We start from the raw sequence: 27246 nt of genomic DNA on the forward strand, positions 1-27246 counted from the left end.
GGTAAGATCAACATTACTAACTTGTAGAGATGGTAAGGTCAACATTACTAACTTGTAGAGATGGTAAGGTCAACATTACTAACTTGTAGAGATGGTAAGGTAAATATTACTAACTTGTAGAGATGGTAAGGTCAACATTACTAACTTGTAGAGATGATAACGTAAACATTACTAACTTGTAGAGATGGTAAGGTCAACATTACTAACTTGTAGAGATGGTAAGGTCAACATTACTAACTTGTAGAGATGATAACGTAAACATTACTAACTTGTAGAGATGATAACGTAAACATTACTAACTTGTAGAGTAGAATATCCGCACTCTGCAACACTGGATAGATATACAAACCAAGAGGTATTTCTTTTAAAGATGATGATTTTTCCTGAAATATATATATATATATATATGTACATTTGTTTCAACATTATGGGTACATCAGATAATTTTTGTAAAAGCTGTAACTTAATAAAACACAAAATATTCCACAAACGTAAAATTTCATTTTTGACACAAAGCAGGATATATGTCCTTTACACTCTTAATTTCCATTGAATGCTCATGATATAAGCAGAAAACTCAATAATGAAGGAAATCGTACAATAATTGTTGCCTGTTTCACTACTTAATTTGTTGCCTGTTTCGCTACTTAATTTTGTTGCCTGTTTTGCTACTTAATTTTGTTGCCTGTTTCGCTACTTAATTTTGTTGCCTGTTTCGCTACTTAATTTGCCATTGTGACAATTCTTAACCCTTTAATTACTAACATGAGAACTTTATGTATCTACAAGAAGTTTTTTGAAAAAGTTCACTTTTTTTACTAATATGAGCTTATTTTTTTCCACATATTCATATATATTACTTAAACTATTTATAGACATAAATCATATTTGCCATATCTATTTACCATTTCCGTAACAGAAGTGTTAATTATATCAGTAAGGGTACATTTGATTAACCTGCTATACAAATGTGCCTTTTTTTAAACAACCAACGTCAAAATCTGATGATTCATATTTCTAGAATATTTTTACAGCAATAAATAATACTTCAAGGATTACACAACTGTCTTGAAGATATCAAATGAATGAAAATTTTCATCTGCAATCTTAACTTTTACGAAGGATGCCAAAATACTTGAAATTAATAAAAAAAACACCTATCTTTAAGTATCATTTAGTGAACTAATTTTCAAATTTGCAGAAATTGGATTTCTTTTCACAAAAAATCTAAACAAGTAAGAATGTGATCGTCATTAATGCAACTCATAGGAGAAATAGCGTAAAACAGTCGTACCTTGAACTGCGGAAGTTGACCTAGACGTGCCATCGTTAGAGAACAACCAAGTATCCACGCCAGTTCTGTGTGCTGAGGAACCTATTCCATTAGAAGTTTAAATATTGAAAATGCTATCCAGAATGTGATTTAAAAAATTGAGTCATAATTATTGAGAGAATGAAGAATACATGGCCACCACTATTAAGTGAGTTACCCACTAGTATATCTACCGGTGGGGTCACAAACTGTATCCCTTTGAGCAATTTTATGCTTCGCTCATTACTTCATTGTAAGAATTGACAAACATTTGAGTGAAATCATGTCTTACATAAAATACAAAGGAAATTCTGGCAGTAATAAGTAGAATTAATTACTATATTTTTCTTTACATTTTTTGATGCGACTCTTTATGTTATTAGGAGCTCTGTGATCAACAAAATCTGGGAAACACAAATAAAAAATTGATAGGGTAATTCTAGAGTAAAATAGTTAATCCTCTCCCACACATTTCATAATAATATGTGCCAGTTTTTAATATGGCGTGCCCAACCCTCTTTAATAGTCTAGGAGAACGAAAATACGGCAAATAGTACATTTTCTAATTAATGTGAACATATCATTAACCAGATATCAGAACTATCAAATGACATCACATTCGACTGCAAATATCCACTGAATAATGATGTCATATCATGAGCATAATGCAATGACTTGAAGATTCCATTCGCATCCACTGACTCATAAATAAGAGAGCATTAAAAAGATAATCTCAATTTAATGTTAAGTAGCATTTAATAAAGATGAAAATGTCAATTTTTGTCACTTAACTGTCTTGCCGGTACATAAGTCAACATATAACTAAACATTCCCAAATTTTATAAGATAGTACTAGTACTGGGATTGGGCCCGGTGGATAAGTCACTCGACTCGCAATCCGAGGGTCGCGGGTTCGCGTCCTTGTCGCACCAAACATGCCCACTTGGGCGTGGGGCTAGCAACTCCACCCCGATAACAATCTGCTACAGAAACTGCAACAACACTTCCGTCGACGAAGTGTTGTTGTAGGCCTATGTTCCACTAGGAACGACAGGAACTAAGAAGAAGAAGTACTGGGATTTACTTAAGCTACTTTGTCTTTTTTATGTTTACGTGTAAATTTTTCTCTTTTTCAAAAACAGATCCTCTTCACCCACCTCTACTTGTTTTTTAAGCATTTCACCTCTGACAATCTATAATACACTTGGATTTCACAATATGAAACAATTTTGGAAGGAAGAAAGGTTTATAAAAAGAGAGAAATTGTTTTAATCACGAGTTAATGATAATGTAAGTTAAACAGCAACATATCATAAATACAACTGAAAAACGAGTGTTTACCTGAGATTGCAGGAATAAGATACTTTTATCTGGATCTATTCCAGCTGCCAGTAGACATGCTGTTATTACTTGTATGTTGGTCCTGAAAAAGAAATAGAATTACAACACCATTTACGTGTAAAACAAATATGATACGTGTATCAAATCTACAGAGTAGTAAGAAACTTTACAGTTGATAAAAAATAAACAAGAAAATGTTACTTCAACCTCTCAAATGTACCTCACCTTAGTCTCACTTTCACCTCTCGAATGTACTTAACCCAAGTCTCACTTTAACCTCTCAAATGTACTTAACCCAAGTCTCACTTTAACCTCTCAAATGTACTTAACCCAAGTCTCACTTTAACCTCTCAGATGTACCTCACCCAAGTCTCACTTTAACCTCTCAAATGTACCTCACCCAAGTCTCACTTAACCTGTAAAATGTACCCCACCCTAGTCTCATTTCGACCTCTCAAATGTACATCACCCTAGTCTCATTTCAATCTCTCAAATGTACCTCACCTTAGTCTCTGTGGGTTCTGGGGAAGTGTAATAGAGTGAAGATCAACAATGCTGTAAATGCATGGAATATTTAAGTTTTGTAAAGCTTCCCATCTCTTAATGGCACCAAAGTAGTTCCCCAGATGAAGTGGTCCTGTTGGCTGTATTCCGGAGAAGATTATCCTTCGTGGGGGCTAGAAGAGAGAGATTCACAGTGAACAGAGAGTTACTGAATCATACAAGACACCACGAAACTCTCCGATTGATAAAGCAAACAGTAAAAATATGTATTGTCAACTTTTTTACCAGTTTTCCGACTAACAAGTTTCAATGTGATATTTAACAAAGAGGAATGTTATACGTTTGACATGAAGAACATCGGTCATAAGAAGCTATAAAGAGATTATATACATAAAATCTTCATGACTGGCTTGATGTGCTTTAGATACACATTCACCCATGGACAAAGCATAAATATGTAGCTTTCAATATGTAATAACATTTTGTGAAGCTTATGTAATATATATCTTATGCTAATAATGGTTGGAGATGGCTTGAATGGGAAGAAAAACTTTAATATAAGTTTAACATAACAGCAAATGTACAATGTTTTGACATCATCAGGTACCCACCTGATGATGACAAAACCTTGTCAAAATGTTGTACATTTGCTGTTATGTTAAACTTATATTAGTTTTTTCTTCATTACCAATTCAAGCCGTCTCCAACCATTATTAGTCTCAAAGTGGGTTCCTCGTCATCGAATTTGACTTTGATAATGTACACTTTGGGTGACACTAACAATTAGTTTAATGTCATTGATCACCAACAAATAGTAGTAAGAGCTGGACAATTAGTGGTATTTCCTAATTGAGTCAAAAGCATAGGAGTTTTTAGAAACAGCCATGACTCAAAGTGGTAGAACTGCACCATGTTAAACATGTTGAACAGATTCATATAGTTTTACTTCTGAACCAACATAACAACACTTTCCTGATTATAGTCTTTTGGTGATACTTTTAATATTTAAACGATTCATACTCTTAACTTTAAACTTTAACTAAGTATGGGACTTCAAATTTACACCAGCTTCAACAATATGCCTGAAATTTTAATACATGAAAAACCAATGAAACTTGTCATTTTTATCTTGCGCCATTTTGTCATAAATTTAATCTAGCGGTTGCCACAATTGTCAAGTTGCCTAGTATTATCCGAGTTTTCCAAATGTCATTACTAGCGTACAATAACTGTTCCTTCCGCCAATCAGAGGAAGAATTTCATAAACAGGACTATATTAGAAATTATTATATCAACAAAACTAAGCCTTGTTATTTATTATATTTCTTTCAAAAAAATAAAACACAAACATCCATTAACAGTAATTCAACCTTTTTTTCACTTTTGCAAAAAAGGCCTAGGGACAGTATAATAAAAGTTTTAAATTATTACAGAGTTGAACAAGCTACCCATCTCACGATTATATCTCTCTTCCAATTAGGTTAGTAATGATGTAATACATATGAGAAGTGAAAGAATTAATTGAGTTGGATCCAGTTTTAAACCTCACCTGTTGTTATTGCTTAATTAATTACAAACTTGTGGAACAGTGTGCTTGATAATGTGCATCGTTAGTTCGAATTATTTTAAAATTTTGTCAGGATTTTGTGTAAGGATGTGAAAGTTAAATTTCAGATTTCTTGATGTTGTTTTAAGAAGAAGGATGTCCTCAAATCGCTGAACAACTTGTCATTTGCTCATATTTTCTTAAGCCTAATGACATTCGGTATCCTTATACTTATAACTGCTATACTTTTTATTGAATATGTATACAAAATATTATATTTTGATGTGACTGTATTTGAGTTTCATTGTGAGAGGTACAACCTTGACCTTGCAAAACTGGAATGCCATCTGTCACAATTTGATATTAATGCTCGTTTGCGAGTCAGGGAGATATATCTGATGAATTGTTTTTTTTTTAAATTCTGAATTGAGATTTCAGTTTATTGCAATATTTCAAACCTGAATTATCCACCAGCATGACTGAATTTGCACCAGGGAGTAAAACCCAAACCACCACCCAATCTCCCACAAGAACACGGAAGTGGTCGCACATGTTGTGCAATATGAGATCTGGTTCCTTGGCTCTATTAAACAGTTTTTCTTCATTTTTTGTGAGTTACGTCAGTAGGGATGGCCAAAGAAAGCTCAGTGAAGCTTACTTCCCACTGTAAGGTGGCTAAAGATGGTACTTGACTTATGTCAACACTTCAAATATTTTATACAAGAAAAACACAATCTAGCCAACCCCCCTAAACTTCACATTTTTATGACCAAACACTACTGAGAAGTGAATTCTTTTGGCAGTAAAGTGTTGTGTTTTTTTAAATCAACAGATCAAAGACTTTATTGGGGTACATTGTCTTTGGTTGTAACTTGAATACTGAAAACCATGAAACCTCTCTGTAGTCAACCCAATCCCCTGAATTTGGTCTCAATAACTTGCAAACTTTGTGGTAAAACTAGTAAACCTCTCTCATGCAAGTACAATATGTAAAATATTTAAAGGAAATAATTTATAATTTTAGGGATAAAAATAGACATTCGGTCCATTTGGAAATGCTCCCTTGGACTAGATGCAGAAAGGAATTATTAAGCAGGAATGAAGGCTTAATTCAAAGACTAAGATATGCTAAGAGCAAGAGGTGGGCTGTTTGGAACCACGGGATTGTTTTCAGGATAAACATTAATTATATGCTAGAGATAGGCTTCACTTAAATGGGTTTGTGAAAGCTTTGAAGATAGTTTAATTAAACTTGAATAGTGGTGAAGATGGGATTACATTATAGAATAACTATGAAATGAGGAAATTCAGGGCAACACAAGATAAAAAAAGCAGTTTTCAAGATGAGTCTTTCAGGTTTAAAGATACACTCAATGCATTCAAGAATGAGCTTAGTTGCTAGAAGTATCATAAACAAAATGGATCAGTTCAAGATCCTAGTTCAAATTAAACACTATAACATCACTGAAACTTACTCACATCTAAAGAACATTGATAATAGAAACTATTCAGAGTTAGAGGTTATTCAACATTTTAAAAGTGGGGTGTCTTTTTATATGCAGTTTCATTGAAGACATCAAAAATGGTGGTAAAAGAATTACAATCAGGGGTTTCAAAGACAGAAACTTTTTAACTGACTATTGTTAGAGCCTGCCTGATCAGACAGATTAGGCCAATGAGAAATTGTATAATGAGATCAAGGTTATTACTGATGCATTAATCATGGAAGACAAATTTTAACACATTGATTGGAATTATATGGAGTGAAATAGTGAGAGGATAAATTCAGGATGGATTTCCAGAGATAATTTTTTTGATAACAACTAATATGGATACAAAAGTTAAAGTTTGGGAACATTTGTGGAATAATGATCATTAAATAATTACATTTAAAAAAAGAAATGAAGTTTTAATTCCTAATTTTCAGAAAGATAATTTAAAACCTTGAGGCAAGATTTATCATCAGTGAATTGGGAAAGATTTGGAAATAAATTTTTTTTTTTATTAATTCAAGATGGAAATGTTACTAAAAAAAAAGTAAAATACAACAAGGAAGATCAAACCCATGATAACTGACTTAAATTTAAAAAATACAAATTGACAGATACGTTGGAAGACTTACAGAACTGTACGAAATATAGGGATTTGTTAAAAAAAGGAATTAGGAAATTCATAATGGCTTATTAGAAACAACTAGCTAATAACCCAACATCACATCAAGATCAGATATGGTAGGTCAATAAGAAATAGGCAGGTGCCTGATAATTAGATTTGCTAATTAAATTCAAATTTTTTAGAAAGGAGTTATAAGAGTCATTGGCCAGTTAGTCTTATTTCTGGAATGGAAAAAATTCATCTTTACAAAACATTTTATAGAAATATGAGTCAAAATGTTGAATCAAACCATGAGAGAGACAAGTTTTAAGAAACAGTTCGGGATGGTTTTCTTCATCAATTATAAGGAACAATGCTATTTTAGATTTATATTAACTTCTAATACAGAAATGACCGAGATGTCGGGTATTAGGAAACAACTGGGTGTGAGTGATCATTGCTGAACTAGATGCTGCATATCTAGATAAGAAACAGAGATTTTGGTTCCAAATTAAAAAAAAATGAAGGAATGAGACAAGAATTGTCTTTTGTGAATTTTTCAACTGAATTACTGGAAGATACTGATCAAATGAGGAGATATTTTTAAATGTTCAAAATAGGCAAGTTTGAATCGTTTAGCGTGAATGTATGAAAAATAACATACAGGTCAATAACCTACTAACAAGCTATAAATACTTTGGCAATTGTCTTGTAATTCACTCCTGAGGATGACGTTGTAACGTCGAAACATGTACAGTCGTTAACTTTCTGAAGGTCATAGATAGGCCTAAATAAAATGTTTTTAATTGTGTACCAGTTTAACATTGAATATTATTTATGATTTTAACTAAGGAGGTTATTTCATTGTACAGGTCACTAGTTAGGCTTCATTTGGAGCATAGTGTTCAGTCTTGAGCTCCTGACCTTAGGAAGGACATTGAATTGTTGGAGAGTATTAAGATGATACGAGGGATGGAAAAGTTGCCAGACATGGACAGATTATGACCTCTAAAATTGTTTTCTAATAAAAAAATAAAAAAAAAAAGAGTTAAAAGAGATGCTTGAGGTGTTTAAGATTATAAAGGGAATTGATAGTGTCATCTTTTTTCATATTTAACAATTAAGACCGGTAGGAGTAGAGGACACAAATATAAATTTTGGCAGGAATGGAGTCATCTTCAGCTAAGACAGTTTTATTTTTCTAATGAGGTAGTTTAAAGGAATTTAAGGGAAGGCTTGATAAATGTTTAAGTGATAAAGCCTGGTTTTAAGTAGTTTAATTTTGTGGATGGGATAGCCTAGATGGACCAACAGGTTCCTTGTTGTTAGGAAAAATCTTTCTTCAGTAATCTATCAACTATTTTTTTTTATGGATTTTACTGGACTATATCTGGACTATAAAAAGGATGAGGAATTGGTGTATTTAGGTCTTCACAAAGTTTTTAATAAGGTTTCATTCAAAAAAATTAGCTAAGAATCTCACATTCATACAGTTTGGAGAAACACTAGTCAGTTGAATTATAGTATGTTAGACATGAGAAAGCAAAAAGTTTAATCAGACTATAAAGATGATCCGTTATGTGTATATGTATGTGTGTTACCATCCATTACTGAGAGCTGACTGACTCGATTACTCTAACTTTTGGTATGGTAACTGAAAACTGTCCAACACTGTATATATAGACTATTTTGTTTTAGGATTTTTTGTCCAAGAAGGGAGATAAAAACACCCTGAAATAGGACACATTTCTACTGATAGACTTTTGGCTTTGAATTTAAAAAATGCAAGTACTTATTCAATTATTACCTTCCACAAAGCAAGGTATGCAATTAGCATCTAATAAAGTTATTATGGATTTAATAAAAGAAAGAAGGAAGGGACACATTATCTAACACTGCCCTTTATACAAGTTTTACTTTCTTAATGGGTACCCTCAGCTAGTTGTTATTAAAGGAATTCAGTCAAACTGGATCTGTGTTACTGGTGGAGTCAGTGCTTGGGCCTTCGATTTTTCTTAGTTTAATTAATATTGATAATATTTCTAGCTGTACTTGAGAATGTTGAGATATTACAGACTGAATTGGATCAATTAGTAGGTTGACCAAGTATTGGTAATACACTTGTGTTATTCTAGTTTGAATCACTCATTAGATAGGAACACATTCAACAGCATGACTGAACAAAAAGACATTGACATAGTGGTGGATAAGTCACTCAAGCTATTGAGCCAGAACTATGTTGCTAGTAGTAAAGCTAATGGAATTTTTGGGTGTATGTAAATAGACTAGAAGCCAAAAAGAGGCAATTCTCTATATAGTTAGATCTCATTTGGAATACTGTGTAGTTTGGGTTTCTTTATCTAACGAAGAATAATTATTTACTGGAAATAACTTAAAAGAGGGCTGGATGATTTTGGAGATGAAAGGGTTATCTTTAACTTATTTTCTCTTGAGAAAACAAAAAGTTAGGGACGGTCTTGTTGAAGTTTAAAAAAATATCTGGGGATCAATAGGATAAATTCCTTTGATTTCTTGATGCTGTATTCAGAGACAACAGGATAAGAGGACAAAAATTTAAGGTTTAGAAAAGACGAGTTAAGAAAGTTTTGATTTTCTGAAGGTGTGATTAGCTTATGGAATAGGTTGACATCAGCAGTATTGGAGGCCAATGCATTAAAGGAATTTAAAAATTAAATCAAGAAATTCCTGAAGAATAAAGGGCAGGTTTAAATTTTTCCTGTCTTAAAGGTGGGTGTGAAAAGACAGCCTTAAAAGGATTGCCCCTTATTATCCACATTGATTTAATTGAATGTGATATTTCAGTTTACTACTTATTAATACTTAAATAATAAACTTTAAGACATTTAACATTACTATCATACACGTACTCTGCCAATACCATGAGAGGACATGCCAATCAATCTCGTATAGTCTGCAAACAAACAGTAAATTTCAACCATAAGGTAGATAAGTACATCATCTTCGATATTTTAAGACCACTGTTACCACAAAATTTAGCTAAATTTTGTTATTTGTCATCTAATCTTTTTTTCTTTTTCCAAAACTCTCAAACCATGAAAACTTAGGTTCAACAGAGATGTAATCAAAATAACCATTTATAGCTCTGCCAGATTTTTATTACATGTGTAATAAACATTAAGATATTACATTATGATTATACATATAACCTGCCATGAGGTGTGTCATTCACTTTTGCAGAAAACCTTCAAAACTACCAAATAACAAATGGTAACCATTTGATAGGTTACCACATTTAATTGTCAGAATGATTTTAGATTGGAAGGGAGAATGAGAATCAATATATATATATATATATTTACCCCTAAAAATGAATACTTCTAGAAAAGATAAAAATTAAGACTTGTTAATATCTTCTAATGCATATTAATTTAAAGACGTCACTGAGTGATCTATCTTTTAAAAAAAAAGCGAGACAAAACATTTATAAGTTTTGAAAAGGAAACTACAATGGATCCCAGTCCTAGTATTCCTCTTCAGATAACTATTAAAACGTGTCTTTTTCTTTTTAATTGTTTGTCTAAAAATTAAAACTGGCACTGTGAGAGTCGTTATTATTATTATTCATAAACTCTTTCGGTACCATAACTATTCGGAAGTATTCCCATCGTTCCTGCAAGTTATGCGCATTCTCGGAGTAACAACAGTTAAAACTGTGAGGCCGGTCAACAGACTACAGTGTTACTGACTAATGCATTATTTTCACAAATAACTATATAAATTTCATAAAACTAAAAAAAATAATTAGAATAATCCTTGTTACCTGATCATTGTTTTTTTTATTTTCAGCGCTCTCACCTAGCGAACATTTAATTTTTGGTTCAGCGGAGTTGGCAACACATCGGCCATTGGTAGTTCCACCAGATCTGCTCAAAGACAAAGTCATACATCTTTTCAACAATTTGAGAACTCCATTCCTACCAAGAGTAATAAATTTACATCGTGATTTTATCATTATAGATTTCAATTTTACTTATTTTGTAATTACTCAGTCTGAAATAAATATGTCACTAAACAAAGTAAATTAGAACTATTAAATATATTTTGAAATAATTCACACAAAAATAAAACAAACACACAAGCAGACCCCTCACATGTGACGAGCTTCACGTTCGAAACTCCAGATGGCACTATAAGGCTCTATTTCAGGAAGGGTTATTATTAATGACGTAATTGCGGCCATAAGTGGAAATATACGTCACTGGCTATTACATTATTGGGCTGCGTTATCGAAAGTCCATGATTAGATCACAGATATGTTGCTGACCGCTTCAAAACGCTCAGATGTGGATGCGTTATAACTGTGATAGTCAGTCCTGCTACTTAGTTAAAATAATTCGTTTTAGCGCAAAGCCACACAATGTGCTATATGCGCTCTGACTACCGCGGGAAATCGTACCCTGGACTTTAGCGTTGTAAATCTGTAAACCTTTCCAAAGGGAAAGTTAATAGAAACAGCATAAGTGGCGGATTGTGTGATTAATTATCTTCCCTCTGGTCAACTGTTTCAAAGTAAAGGTGACTATGTCTGAATCTTAAGGGTATCTGACCTGGCTGTGTAGCTCAAATGTCGTATAAGGTGCATGTTAAGAATTAGCACTAAACAAAAACAAACAATTGTGTAAAATATTTTCATGGAAATAATATTTTAAGCCAGTCATTTGACTCGTAAATAACAAATGTTTACAAGAAGCGAGCATATAAGTCAATTTATAAAATTCTAAGGCACAATTATTATTTCAGTATGGATTATTGTTGTTTCCGTAATTAGATCTCTCTAAAATAGTTTCAAGTTTGATGCAACACAGTTGTGTTTATTAAGCAATTTAGTGTTTCTAGTACCCAAGGAAACTAACAACTAATATCTTAACAAACTTATCGAATCAGCTCGAATTTTAAAGAATTATTATGCATAGCTGTAGCAGTTCACTTAAGTACTTATTAGTGAAAGTAACGAACAATATAATAAGATGTCAATCATTTCGCATCTGCTATTTCCAGTGCAGACAAGTCCTTTTGCATAATACCAGGGCTCAACAGGCAGCTTGGGATACCACAAATATAGTAATGGTTGAGACGTTATTTATATTATCAAATTGCATGAACAACAACTGTGAATTATATTAAGTTGGTGAAATGTAACTTTTAAAATTTTATATGAGCTATGACTAATAGCAGCTACCTCGCTAACGCCAGTTGGACAAGTAATTTTTGATTGGAGCAGGAGAAAAATACTTAAGACATTTATTTTAGAATAAAATGGAAAAAAAGAGAGAAAAAAAAACATTGAAAATAATGCACTTGCATAAAATTATAATTCTGAAATTAGAAAATGGTCCCCTTTAGCCTCATGTGTTGGTAAACAGACTTAGAGGGCTATGTATATCTTCAGCTAATTGATGGAAGGATAAATATTTTTGTGAGTGTAAAATAATTCAGTCGGATTAATGGAACATATTGGTTTACAACAGATTTTTGAGGATGAAAATGTATTTGAAGTTGAAGCTATCGTTGGTAGAAAGAAAGTAAATGTAAGTGAAGTTTAAGTGTTACATATTAAGTTGTCTTAACCGTAGGGAACTTTCATTCAAAATAACCATTTTCACTTTAGTTTTAAGTTAAAAGTTAACTTTCACTGTACAGGAACCGAAATTGTCGCTAGTCTAGTGTAGAACGACAGTACTTCTAAATCTAACTTCTACTACTAGTAGTAATAGTACTGTAGTATTTATAATGTACATAGTATTACACATTAACTTAAGGCTAGCTGATAGTGGTGCTCAACTAATGTATGAACGTGTGACAGTCGTGATTAAGATTTAGAATTAAAGTACCATCGACGATAGGGATAGAAGGTTTTTGATTAAAACTTTGAATCAGATGAGTGAATGATATTGATAGTGATGGTAAGAATTAATAACTTTGAAAATAAAATTATATTTTATTGTTATCTTTACTTCGTAAAAAATAATAATGTACTTATTTAATTCTATGCCAGTTTTTATTTTTTATTTGCTTGCAATAAAATAATTTTGTTCAAACATGTTTTTATAACTATAACCTACACACTCTTGAGGTTGGACATCCAGGAACTTTGCCCTCCCTCAATGCAATGTCTGCATAGCAACTGAAACAAAGGGGCAAACAAATAGTGCAACACTTGCCTGTTGTCTGGAGTTGTATTCATAACAACTATTTGTGTTTGTGATGATCTTTTGTTTTAAAAAACCTGTAAGTGTGGTGAAGAGTTGTTGTGTATTCAGTTGCACCAATAAAATGTTTAATATCTGCTGTTTGAATTCATGTTGAACGTATAATAGGATTGTTTAAAAAGCTTTATACAATCCTGCAAGGTCCTTTACCGATTCAGAGCATGAAGCAAATTTCAAATGAACTTGGTGATAAAAAATTTGGCAAGCATAGATATACAAGATTGTTAGTCTGTGTTGCAATCTTTAAGAAGGTATCATATATAATGAGTGATGTCTGTGCCAGTTTGTTCAATTCTTGAGTCGGATATTGGCTTAATGTTGCAACTGGGGTGGAAGTAACATCAACCAATCTTTCCTGTTCTTTTGAGAACAAGTTTTCTTTTTAGCTGATATGCTACATAATATGTCATAGTATTTTTATTTATTCTGGTGCATTCTGCCTGTATACATGTATCTTGTACGTGGTCACCAGTTTCATCTCGAAGTGTTGACTCTTCAACAATGTAGCACTACCTGAAGTTGTTGAAACAAGTTATTATTATTTTGAACTCTATGCCATACTTGTCCTATCAATATTGTCATTGATTTATCAATAAATATAAAAATCTTTCTTCTTGTTTCTTTTGTCTTGTTTCATGATTTGTTCTTTCTCTCTGTGTTTTCTCATTTTTCATCACGCCAACATTCATGTACACCTCATGTCTGTTCTCTGGCACTTACCCACTCTTATATACTCTCATATTTCCACTTTTTTCTACATACTTTGGGACAAAGAATTTGTACTCATCACCAAACAGGAATAGAAAAAGACAAGGAGTTATATTCATATTATAATTTGAATGTTTATACAACTTTTCACATGGTCTGATAAACTTCAGAATTCACAAAGTTTATTTAGAAATTCATATCATATTAACAACAACAGCACAAGATACATGTATAAACATTTACTCCCTGCCTCGACTTAAGATGATTGAAATGAAGAGACTTATCCTTATAAAAATGGTTTTCTCATCATAACTTTTTAGTTATTGTTGAAATTTGGGGATAGTTTAAGGATTAGTTCTCCATTATAGACTATCAACATGGTTACAACCCTCATATTTCAAGACATCACATTATTACATTATAAACATGGAACATTTGATGAAGTTTTCCTTTGTCTACCTTGTGAGAAATAGCACAAAGATGCCATGTGCCAGACTTCAAGCAGAAGTCTTATTCTTGCAGAGAGTTATCTTGTTAAGAACATGAAAATGCTGCTTTTGAGAAAAATGAAGTTAAAGTTTGACAGTTCATATTATCTATGTATATGTTATGTTTAAGTGAAATATCACTGCTGCATTATCAGTTTTCGTGGAGTTAAGTGACATTAGTCATTCAGTTAGCCACAGGAAGACTTCCTGCTTCATTTGAAGCACTTGGGTCATAATTGTACTTGCTTTGCTATTGTTTGCCCCATTGTCAAGATGGCGATTGGGTTACCAGGCAAAATCACATTACTGTGACATCACGTCAACCTCAGGAGTAGCACATTAATTTAAAAAAAAAAAGAACATTATGTGACAGAAGGTTATTTGCTCCACTAAGATCAGTGATTATTCACACAATAAAGTCCATTACATCCAGTGACTATTCACACAATAAAGTCCATTACATCCAGTGACTATTCACACAATAAAGTCCACTACATCCAGTGACTATTCACACAATAAAGTCCACTACATCCAGTGACTATTCACTCAATAAAGTCCACTACATCCAGTGACTATTCACTCAATAAAGTCCATTACATCCAGTGACTATTCACTCAATAAAGTCCATTACATCCAGTGACTATTCACTCAATAAAGTCTATTACATCCAATGGTATAGAAATCCACTAGCCTGATGGTTTGGACTACCATATTTCTATAGAGTTCAGTATTACATATATGCATTTATTTCACAAGCAAACACATATGCAACAGCTCCAGACTCTTTGTTATTTAAAATTACAAAAATGGTCACTGTTATTATTTTCTTTCAAATCATCAAATGTCTACTGTCAATGAAAATTTTTTCTAAGATTGGTAGCTTGTTCAATAACGATGGCTAATATATCCTAAGCCTGATACACAAACGCATGCAATTCAGTTGCCCTCTTGTAAAATAAAATGTCCAGTTATTTGTTTTCGTATTTATAACACTTACTAACCAGTGTAATTATTTCTGGTTTGAATTAGATAAAGTATTTTAATGAAAATCTTTTATTTATACTAGATGAAACAATGATGTTTAGGCACAAAGATACTTATTCAAGTTACTGCCCATTTGAATCCCACCTCCTCCTTCCTATATGTGGTAGAAAAGGTTGAGTTGTTCTGAATGTTGGGCCTTCCTGTGGTTATTTTGATTTTACCACATACATAGGCTCATTAACCCACCCATGTATTTTTACATCTTCAATTAAATTACATTATTTTTACTTTGATAATACTATGGAAGGAGTAACTGCAATTAATATAAGTACGTACATATTTGTAATGTGTAGTAATTTAATCATTAAATTTAAAAAAAAAAAGTTGGTTTAATATATTTTAAATTTGAGTTAGTATATTTCTCTTACCTGTCAGCCTGGGACAAGTACACTAATTAATTAATTATTTTTTTTACACACGTACAGTTATCTAACACGATTCAAACTATCAACACGCTTGTACCACGTCATCAAAGTGTTTTACAAATTCAAAAAAATATTACATTAAAGAGCATTTCATCATTTAAACGTCCAAAATCTAAATTTATTACCTCTAATATTTAACTTTTAATATTTAAATCTTTTAGTTTCAATACTTGGACACACTTCCCACAGGAAGGGTATCCAAACGCCTAATAATTTTGAACACGCAAATAAATTTTTCTTTAATTCCTTTCTTAATTACAGAAACTTTACATCAAGATTCTTTACTAGGTTGAGCTGTAACACTTGGCTCCGAGTTACTTCTACTTAACAAACATGATCATCCTTTCAGCTGTAGGGGTGTTATAATGTGACAGTCAATCCCACTATTCGTTGGTAAAAGAGTAGCCCAAGAGTTGGCGGTGATGACTAGCTGCCTTCTCTCTAGTCTTACACTGCTAAATTATGAATATTTTCAAAAACAGACCCCAAACTCAAGCGCTATCGAATAGCTGACTATTCTTCTTCAGGGATGGCTAATGCAGATAGCCCTCGTGTAGCTTTGCATGAAATTCAAAGCAACCAACTTCTGCTTAAGTTATTAGAAACTATTCAATTCATTCAAACATTTGATGTGTAATAAATGTAATAAACTCGTAATTATAGAACATGAATATTTCCAGATGTTAAAGATCTAATGGTATTCCTTATATTTTCTAAGAACAACTTTAAAACTGTAAAGAAATAACACTGTATAAGATGAGACAAGAATAAGGTTCCCGTAACTGTGCAAAATAATTCCTACAGAATCATACACGAAAATTGGCACAATGAAGCAGAATCCTGTTTACGAGCTACTTTTTTGTTTATAGGGAAAATGGCTGTATAGGGTACGTTGGAAAGGATATTCAGCCCATCATGACACTTGGGAACCTAGAGAGAATCTGCTCACGTGTGAAGACATGATCGAAGACTATGCTGAGAAAATTCAGAAGAAAGCTTCGAAACGGAAAGCTAAAGTCACTTCGGCCAAAAGAAAAGTAGAGAAGAAAGAAAATTATGATAAGGTCTGTGTTTTAAGACTAACTTTTTATATAGCTATATGTATAATTGTATGAATTAGCTAACCGTATAGATATGTGATACAAGTGTTAGGAGTATTAAGTCTAAAAATACGGAGCAAAAAAAATGGCTGAAGTTGTACAAAATGTAATAAACTCAAGAAAGGGGTAGAAAAAATATACTGGTATTATATGCATGCTGTTTTTTACTTCATCAAAGAAATGTTTGAGTAAAAAATTTCCAGTTAATGTTGGGCAACTGCCAAACTGTAGTCATCGGATTACCCCAGAAAAATTTTACTGCAGTGGTTGTTTTGGCCCAACAACTATAAAAATAAGTAATTTCCTGTTATCAGCTTAATTTGTAAGACGTTCCATTCCATTCACACCTTTTCAACGTAAGTAACCTGATAATAAGGAAAAAATGTTAGTCTTTTTGTGATTGGCTCGCATATGCATTAAGTTATAAATTATTTACAAAAATGCTTAGTGATGTAAAATTATAGTACATTTACTGATAGTTCAGAATTGCAGGGTGAGAAACCTTAAAGCAACTGTAGCAAAGCTTTGTAAATTAAAGTTAAAAATTAACAACTGAGCTTCAGCAAGTTACTAAAATATCAATACAGTTCAGGTTTTGAAAATAAGAAATTAGAACTTTGAGGATATAAAAATTTGAATTATAAACTGCATTTTGATGTTAAGTTTACTGACATTGATAATAAAGTTGTTTCATTAAAGTTTGAGGTCATAAAAGGTCATAACATGCACTTTGAACCCGCCTGAGTGCATAAGGTTAATTGTACAGAGAATTGAGTACATTATATTAAAGCGAATTTGTATATGCAAATCACCGAGTCACATAACAACTGTAGCTTGTCAACTAACCGAATTAATTACCTATGAGCATAGATTAGTATTTCGTAAAATAATCAATTAATGGCAGTTATTATTAAACTGATTAATGTTGCAAAAGTAATCGGTTAATTTAAATTAGTGTATCTTAATATTACTGTTTTTTTTCATTATTCCAACTATCTAGTAATTGAAATATTGTCTTTCTGATTTTTCATTATTATTTTTGATTAACTCTAGTTTGTTTGGCTTAATCAATTAGTGCCACAACTCGCAAAAATAACCAAATAATTGAAATTAGGGTTTCCTATTATTTTTTTATTATTCCTGCTATCCAAGTAATTGAAATGTTGCCATTATGTTTATTGCTGAACACAGCTATGTAGTGAACTGTTTGGTTTCTACTCGCCAGTGATATCAAAACCCATGATTTCGACAAAAGGGGTTGAAGGCTGTCTGGAGGGATCACTTGTTTTAACCACTTACACCACTATACAGTAATGTGTTGTCTGTCAGTTAGTTAGTAGACATTTAAGTGATGTTGCATAAGAGATGCGTAACGTTGCAATTTGTACTGTTGGGATGTCAGTAAAACGTGTGCAACCATGAATCACGAGAAGTATTATGCACTCTGTAGGCTACAACACAGCATGACATATGAACTTCAAAAGCAAGAAATAAAAATATTTGTTACTCTTAATTTTGGCTTTATTTACTCTTGAAACAGAACACTTTCAGGGACCCTGTGGAAGTACATTTAGTTTTAAGCATTATTAGTTGTTTTTTTTAAGCCATCTCATTTGAGAATTAGCACTAATCACCTACATCTAATGACAACCATGGCAGCTGTAAAGTCATTTTCACATTGTTAGATGTTTCATAGGTAATATGAGGCCATCAAAAACTCATAAAGATGAATTTAGAATTTCTAAGGCAGGTTTATCCGTGGCACTTACTGACATTGTAAAACAAAGAAATATTGATTAACTTGAGGCACCAAGATATCTAAAAAAGAGACCTGCAACAAGTCATACCCTAGCTGTGTAACATAATCAGGAAAGATCTCCATCTGAAAAAAGTGTGACAAGTTGTTTCCACAACATATCCATTCAACTGTTGCATGTCTCGATCATCTGGAAAACTAAATGAGTAAGCCATGCTCTTCCATATGAAGACTTTTTTGTGATTGGACTGTTGGAAAAACTTTTGTCCTCATACACTAGATGGTTTATGGAAAGCATGGAGGGTGGAAGGGTGTGATTTAAACATTACAGCCTTCTGATAGAGGCTTTGTAAAAGAAACTATGCTACAGGGTTATTGCTCATCAAACTTTATGAAATTGGTATTTAGGTTACAATGATTAAAGGTAAGTTTTTAATTGATAGTCCTCTTAAGGCAACTTATAATCCTCAGACCTTTTGTTTGATAAACTTTTATAGTTTTGTAGTAAACCTTAGAATGTTAGTTGATTTTTATAGTTTTCTTTTCAGATTGAAACCAATGATAGTGAACCTCAGCCTTCTGAAATGAAATCTGGCCATGGATTGAAAGATTCATTTTGGAAAGACTTAGAAGAAGGGAAAATCAATGTTTTTGAATCCGATCTTTACAGCAGGGTGAAGGCAAGACCAAAACCAGTAAAAAGTTTTATTGAGTCTGGTTTGTCACAAGGATCGGCAAAGAAAAAGAATACCGATACCTCAAAAAAACGTAGTTTTGATCAAGACAGAGTTAAGTCTAAGAGATTTGAATTACAAGACAATGAAAAGTTGTCCAAACAGAGTGATGGATATGACGAATACAAGTGTAACAGTGGTTCTGCCACTCAGGAACAGGATGGTGATTTTGCTCATAAGATAATATTGTCAAAGAAAAGTTGTCAGACAACAAAGAATTCCATGAACACAGAGGGAGTTTATCAAGCCAAAGAAGGTAGTACCAAAATCTCGTTGAAACAAGGGCTTAGTGGATATTATGAAGTTAGTAAGATAACAAATAGTTATGAACAGAGTCTGCCTTTTACTCGAGAGAGTAAACTAGTTTCCACTCAGGTCCAAGACCAGTTGAATGCTAATGATGCTCAGCCAGTCACCAAAGAGTCATTGAATGCTTCTTGTTCAGTTCCTTCTGTCACCACCTCAACGGAGAACAAAGTTAAAAAAAACCTGGATAATGTTCAGGATAATGGATCAATAACTCCTGTTTCTGCTCCATCCAGGAGCCCACTTCAGAAAAATGTCAAGACGTGTGATAATGAAAGTATGGAATCTAATAAGAAAAATAAGATACAAGGAGAGGCAAGTCATAATCTTCATTCTCCCAGTCAAAAAAGCATTTTATCACATGTTTCAGTCTCTCAGCCATCTGCTGGAACAAAGCCGACCCCCTTAAATGGAGTGGACCGTAATCATGGCACCACTGATGTAACCGTTAAAGATGCGAGCAGTGTCATGTTAAAGCTGGAGGTTAGTTATTTCTCATGAATTACACATGCCCACTTTTTCCATGCACTAGTAAATTGTATCTTAAAGATGATATCATCATCATCATCATCATCATCGGGTTAAATAGCTTACTTTTCATTCATCATCAAGTATTTTTCAAGTTCTATTTTAATCCATGGGCAACAAATTTAATATAAGATTATTCATATGTTTAAGCCAGTTTTTAAACTTTTTTTTTTTTTTCATCTGAAAGCCATTAATATGTGGTTTACTATGCTAGTCCCTGAAAGGAGACTATGGGCCACAATCAGCCCCTGAAACCCTGTTTTTTGGCCTTTTTTCTGAACAACTTAATATTGTAATCAGTGGTGAATTATGTAGTAAACTTATCAAATGCAAGTCTAAAAGTCAGTGGTTAAGCCTAATTTGTAATAATCTCCTCATTCATGAACTCCTTGGCTTACGTGAGATGTTGGATTGGGTTCAGAGGAGGACTGTAGGATGATACCTGGGATGGAAAGGTTGTCGTACGAGGACAGGTTAAGATCTCGCATGTTGTTTTCTCTTAGAAAAAAATAAAAACAATGGGATCTGATCGAGGTGTTTAAGATTGTTAAGGGAATTGATAGTGTTGATGCATCATCTTTTTTCATATTTAGTGATGAAAATGATAGGACTAGGAGGGCACAAGGTAGGAGTCATCTTCTGCTCTAAGTTTTATTTTTCTAACAATTAAGTGTATGGTACAGCCTCGATGACCCAACAGACATTTTCTATGTCAAAACTACATTTTGTTCTTTAAATGACATTTTTCTTAGTTATTAAACAAAGGTGTCCCCCTGCATCCATGCTACTAATGCCCCTGCAATGGCCCATTGCTTTATATATTCATTGTAATTAAACAACTCTCTTTGGAACATAATAAAGGCCATATTTTCCTAGGGCCATTTTTCCAAAGAAAAGGTTATTGCAAGCAGTTACATGATTTTAATAAAATTTAGCCAAATAACAGGATATTGTATTTTTTTTTAGTTAAGGCTGTGACATTATGGGCTAGTAATATTTATATAAGCACTGATTTTATGAGTACTAGTAGCGTTGTGAATTAATTTTGTTTTTCAAGCTTTTATAAATTTTTTCTTATGTTTGATTAATCCAAAAGTATTCTTATTTAGACATGACCATTTTTGGTGATTGGCCTGATAATTATATGACTGTTGAGGAAATTTGGTTGAATGGATGACGGCTGCCAGTTGTAGAAACACAAGAACAGAGGACGATGTATTGACAGAATTCTCTCTTTCATCTTCAGGTCAGAGTGTGTATGGTGTCGTCAGTCTTTACTTGTGTTTCTACAACAGACAGTTGCCATCCATTCAACCAAAATTCACCGTGATTACTCTGCCTAAATAATCCATCAAAGAACATATGATTATCTTTGCCCATTGTGCCATCTGTTATGTAATTTAAAAAAAAATTATTTATTTTTCTAAGTTAAGGTTAAAGATTTTAACCGTAAATTTTACAAAGTTTACACTTTATCTAATATAAAAATCAGACTAAACTCGTATTGCTTAAATTCCTTACACGATGTAAGTATTAAAATAACGGATATTTTTGCTTAGCCGGAACTTTGTGTATATCAAGAATATCTTAAAACAAAAAAATGGGTTAGAAACATAATCATTGTTAGCTTAACACAGTTTTAACCATTATTACCATGTAGGTTAACAGCGTTCCACCATTGTTACCATGGCTGTAGGTTTCATTATCCCACTGTTGTATCTAGGATAACTTTTTTTATTCTGTACTATTTATACCACCAATACCAACATTTTCAGAGCAGAAATCAGTCTTGAGATTATGGTTTATCCAAGTTCTTGAACAATGTGAAGTCTGTGTTCCAAACTGGCTTACAAGTGATCCAAATCACATCCAGTGGTTCTGCTGTCCACCAGAAACTGACTTAAAGATTTCCTTCTTTGATCAAACTGTTAAAACAAGATGGTATTCTGTCAGTTCTCTTTTTTTTCACGTTACTTCCAATAGATCAATAACTTTGAATCTTGAGCTGAGCTGACTTCTCACTTCTGACTGACACAGTATAATTTTAATTTAGTGTTGTACTGTTTAGTGTGCCAAGGGTAGTAAATGTTTTTTTCGACAGAATAATTTAACTTGTATGCATAATTATTATTTTTTTTCTCTGTTGTTTTCCTCGTAGGTTAATGATTTTTATTTTACCATAATTCTCTGTGGAATTATTACTTTGTCCTTTTTTTTTTTAATTTTTTCAAAAGTTTGAGACTCTGATTTCTTCATTAATACTAGTTTGTATTTGCCGTTTCTTATTTTTTGGAAAAAAAACTCTTGACCGTAACTCGTGTCACGAGAGAACTAATTATGATCAATATATCTGAAGAAAATGAAACATCGGCTCCTTGAGTAGTAAAGTAGTTTGGTTAGTTATAAAGAGTGTGAGCTGTTAGCTTATTATGAATCACAAAACCCGAGTTTCATATTCAATCCAGTTTCTCTCTTTTTCTCAAAACTGATAACATTTAAAGGACCCAGAAAACAAGAAGATCATTAGCCGAGCTCTTCAGAAGGCAACCCTTGTTCAGAGTTCTCACCTGAGCGGAAAATCAGGTAAATTTCTCTTGCTAATTTTATTGGAATGTTTATACTTAAGTAGAGATTTGTTTTTCAAGCTACTCGGAAAACTTAAAGACTAATACAAAATCCCTACACCAGAAATACATTATGCTGTAGTTTTAGGGTCACTTTTTTATTATTTGTGCTTGCAGCTGTAATTTATCAGCAGTATTTAGATACTTAGATGATACTTTGTGTGGCCAAGAATATCTCCGTATGATATACAAAACTTTTTGTACAATCATTGAAATATTTAACCCAGAAGTTCCATTTTTTTTTTCACTGACAACCCCCCCTACCCTACGAACTTGCCATAATACATTAGGGTGGTGCGACACAGTTTGGAAACCACTGGTTTGGGCAGAGCAGCCTCATTACTGTTCCCATATCTTCTAGCTAGCTAAAGTTCTGCTCCAACTGTCCATAAAATAATACAATATCTTAATTCTTTCAGTACTATTGAGATATACGAGTTCCAGCATGTGTTTCTAGAACTACTCGTACCTCACAGGTATTCATGTTTCGTTCAGTACTGTTGGGATATACGAGTTCCAGCATGTGTTTCTAGAACTACTCGTACCTCACAGGTATTCATGTTTCGTAGCACTGTTGGGTTATACGAGTTCCAGCATGTGTTTCTAGAACTACTCGTATCCCACAGGTATTCATGTTTCGTAGGAGAGGGTAGAACTAGAATGTTCTTATTTCGTTTTGCTAAACTGTTTTTGTATGAATTTGTAGTACCACGTGAGAGCAAGTAATGTCTGGTTTTCAGAATTTGATGAATAAAATTTATTATAAGGTAATCGTACACTACTTGAGAATGAACATTTAACAGGTTTCCCTAAACAGCTGCCGACACGCGTATAAAATAGCAGTTCCTCTCGAGACACGTACACTTTAATTGTTGGTTTATTGTTAAGCACAAAGCTACACAATGTGCTGTGCCTGTCACGAGTATCAAAACTCGTTTTTAACAACGAGAGCCATCTTTCAACATTATTGGAAAATTTTCCAGTGACGTAGAAATCTTGACCATCTTATCGTACTGTAGGTCATCGCTTGCCCATATATTATTGTGAATATTTTTATAATTCAAAAGTAGTACTGAAAGTATTTTAAAATATATATATACAGATGTATAAAGGCCTTTTTTAATATTTGTTATGATGTGAAATTTCTGTGTGTTGTATATACGTACTGTTAATTCTCTTTACCATTATTTTGTATATTTCAAACATTTAGACGGCACTGATGTAAAAGAAAAAGCTCAGTTTCTGATTCACTTGGATGATTATTCTGCAGATGACTGGGCAAGAAAGGTTTGTTATCCATACATTAAATGTATGTAACTTTTAATCTGCCTTAAAATTCAAAGTTGTAGAGATAACATAACAGGTGAGATCTGTCACTTTGGGTAGTATTTGATAGATGACAATTTTTTTTTTCAACAGTTAGAACATTAATCTTGTTAAAAAAAAATTAAATCTTTGACTTGTTCTTGAGGAACATAAAATAATAAACTATTTAATTATTTAATTGATGTGTGCAGTGATAAAAAATGAAAGGTTATAAACTAACTAACTTTGTTATTGTATATGTTTTTAACTTTGAAATCTGTAACTTCATAACTCTTATTTTCGTGCTTACTTATTTGCTTATGACTGAGCAAGAGAAGCATTTTGAGATTGTTATAAGTAAATCAGAAGTTATCTTTATATACCAGTGATGGCTCTCTTTTAAATTTGTATATTTAATTTATTTGCATGAAACAGAAAAGTCTGATGATCTGTCCTCCTTTGGATATCTCTCAAAGTAAGTTACAACTGAAAGTTAGTATGTACTTTTCTGTAATAAATAATATAATATGCAAAGAAAAATGTTTGATTTTTCAGTACTATTTCAATGTAAAATAGTCCTCACTTTCCCACGTATCCATGGATTTTCGTGTTTTGACCTTGCACACATTTAAAAGTCTCAACGGACATAAAATCATAGGTTACAAAAAGTATTTTCGAAGAATGTAAAAAATATCTTTCTCTCGAACTTCTAAGAAATTAAAATCTCAAGTTCCACTGATTATAGAAACCTGTAATTTATATATGGGTGTAAATTACATCAAGACTGGACAAACACAATACATCTAGATGAAAAATGAACTTATCCAGAAAGTGTTACCAGAACTGAACATTTAGAGTTAGTGCTTAAAGCCATTGACAGATTAGGTTTTAAAAAAAATTTGATGGGAGAAAAAAATGTGTAAAAAAAAAGATTAATTATGCACATTTCTTTCTAAACATCTCTAAAAATGCACTATAAGGGGTTAAACAAAATGCTTAAAATCAGTTTTGGACAAAGGTAGAACCCACGGGCCTACACGGCTACTATATTCCAGCCCAAATGTTCTGAGAATTCAACATCTAAAGAACTGTATAATTAACCTTTTTAATTTTCACACACTTATGTTCTTATGGCAGAAAAAACAACAACAAGAAAATGGTTTAACACACCATATAAGCAGTTCTTCTGTACTTCCATTATTTTTACTATGAGGACTTTAATTCAAGTGCTATTTTACTACCCAATGTAATTACATACGAATGGGGAAAATAATCCATGTTTTTTTTTATTTATTAGTTGTAATGAATTATTTTTTAAGGTTTCATTGTATTAGAAAAATTATTTCCCAAGATGCATATGTAATGAAAAATAGAATGAACAGAATATGATTCATTGTTTTTAAGTTTATAATGAGTGGATTATGTACACATTCTCCTAAGCTTTGTATTGTAATAAAGTGTGACAGCTATATTTGTAAAGAATTTTTATTATTAAAAAAATATCTTTTTCTTACTATCTTTCAGTAAAAAAAAATTAACGATTTTTCAAAACTTATATTTAATTGGAAAATAATATTCATCATTCTTATAATAAAGACTTTACTGGAGTTTTAATTAAATAGAGAATGTCCCCTTTTTTTACTGGAGTTTTAATTAAATAGAGAATGTCCCCTTTTTTTACTGGAGTTTTAATTAAATAGAGAATGTCCCCTTTTTTTACTGGAGTTTTAATTAAATAGAGAATGTCCCCTTTTTTTACTGGAGTTTTAATTAAATGGAGAAAAGCCCAATCATTTGAAATTAATTGAAAAATGACCCCTTTTTACTGGAGTTGTAGTTAAATTGAGAATGTCCCCCTTTTTTTACTGGAGTTTTAATTAAATGGAGAATAGCCCAATCATTTGAAGTTAATTGAAAAATGACCCATTTTTACTGGAGTTCTAATTAAAAGGAGAATTTGTTACTTGTTTAGGGAGAGACACGTATACCCTCATGGCTATACTTGAATGTAAATTAACTTTATTATTATTATTTGAAATGACATTTAATTTCCCCCACAGTTTTATTCAAGTCATAAATCTCCTTCATTTAAAGTTAAGTAGAGTTCAGTGACCATTATTAGTTACAATTAATAATAGTGTTTGAATAATAACCCAACCTAGACGAGTTGCGTGAAGCAGTGAAGGCAGGGGATTATAACACTGTGAAAAGAGCCCTGAATGGAAGCAGACAGTATGATCTTGAACTGCCAGAAGTGAACGGGATGACCCTAGTGATGACCGCAGCAGCTCGGGGTTATACTAGTATTACTGAAGTGTTGGCTACCAGTGGTGCAAACATCAATGCACAGTCAAAGAATGGACTAACACCTTTGATGTTTGCCTGTATAAAAGTAAGCAGGATTACACATCTGTTAAGCAGTCTTAAGGTTATAAATTTTTTTAACTTTGGTATAGACACCACATTGGTCTTCCAACACAAATGTGCCAGACGTCCCAGCATCCGTTCCCTTTTTCTCTATCTGTTTTATAGTAGTATTATTCATTCGGTATGGAAGAGTCTTCAATGTAATAGTGAAATGTAATTAACCAAGAGTACACCATCTTTAATATAGAGGTCATAGTTCACAATATACACTACTGATCCAATAGATGACCAGTATTTTATAATTATAACCTGAACTATCTATGTACAAAAATTTTGAAAAGCTGATAGTTCATGTGGCAAACAAACATTAAATTATTAATTAAATTCAAAAATCTTCTTTGTATCAATTAGAAGTCTAAACGTTTTAGGGAATATTATGACCTTTTCAAAACTTTAACGTCTATACTTTAATTCCTTAGAAACTGTATTCCCATTAGTTTTAGGCTCATACTAATGTTAGTCTAATCTATATTAGATAGAGCATAACATCACCTTCAGGAAAGAAATCCACTAACCCATCTGGTTTTGGAAATATTCATTCCTTCATCAGGGTTCTCCGATTTCTGTTAATCCTGCGTGTGCTTTTGTACATCACGAGAGTAATAAATCATTGTGTCAATAGTTAACTTAATTTCTGCTAATTACTTTTCACATTTACCACATCTCTTTTCTACACAGTCTTGTTATTATTGTGAGCTTTCTCGAGTCTTACCTCTGTCTTAAAGTGATAAGGGAAGGTTAAGTTTCGCACTG

General features: G+C 32.5%; 2 protein-coding genes across 4 annotated transcripts in view; one reads left to right on the forward strand and one right to left on the reverse strand.

Moving 5' to 3' along the window:
• The window catches only part of LOC106472465 (tryptophan--tRNA ligase, mitochondrial-like), a 15862-nt gene extending 4908 nt beyond the window's left edge, over nt 1-10954 (reverse strand). For 2 of the 3 annotated variants that reach the window (XM_013933116.2, XM_022401034.1), the window contains exons 1-5: nt 10600-10954; nt 3158-3330; nt 2654-2735; nt 1295-1375; nt 301-383 (exon numbers count right to left, since the gene is read on the reverse strand). In XM_013933116.2, coding sequence (XP_013788570.2) covers nt 301-383; nt 1295-1375; nt 2654-2735; nt 3158-3330; nt 10600-10791 — 611 coding nt within the window. In that variant the 5' untranslated portion in view covers nt 10792-10954. Of the gene's footprint in view, nt 1-300; nt 384-1294; nt 1376-2653; nt 2736-3157; nt 3331-10599 lie in introns of those variants that run through there. The other variant, XR_002613468.1, reaches the window with a different exon arrangement.
• A 1262-nt stretch (nt 10955-12216) lies between these two features.
• LOC106472464 (M-phase phosphoprotein 8-like) lies at nt 12217-26458 on the forward strand (the record flags this gene model as incomplete). Its single annotated transcript, XM_013933115.1, has 7 exons — nt 12217-12367; nt 16583-16777; nt 19118-20092; nt 22639-22720; nt 23972-24048; nt 24502-24541; nt 26229-26458. Coding segments are annotated over exons 1-7 (1683 nt in total), but the record flags the coding sequence as incomplete, so codon positions are not given.
• Between the last annotated feature and the right edge of the window lie 788 nt (nt 26459-27246).

Source organism: Limulus polyphemus, unplaced genomic scaffold (assembly GCF_000517525.1).
Source record: "Limulus polyphemus unplaced genomic scaffold, Limulus_polyphemus-2.1.2 Scaffold5353, whole genome shotgun sequence".
NCBI classification, from domain to species: Eukaryota; Metazoa; Arthropoda; class Merostomata; order Xiphosura; family Limulidae; genus Limulus; species Limulus polyphemus.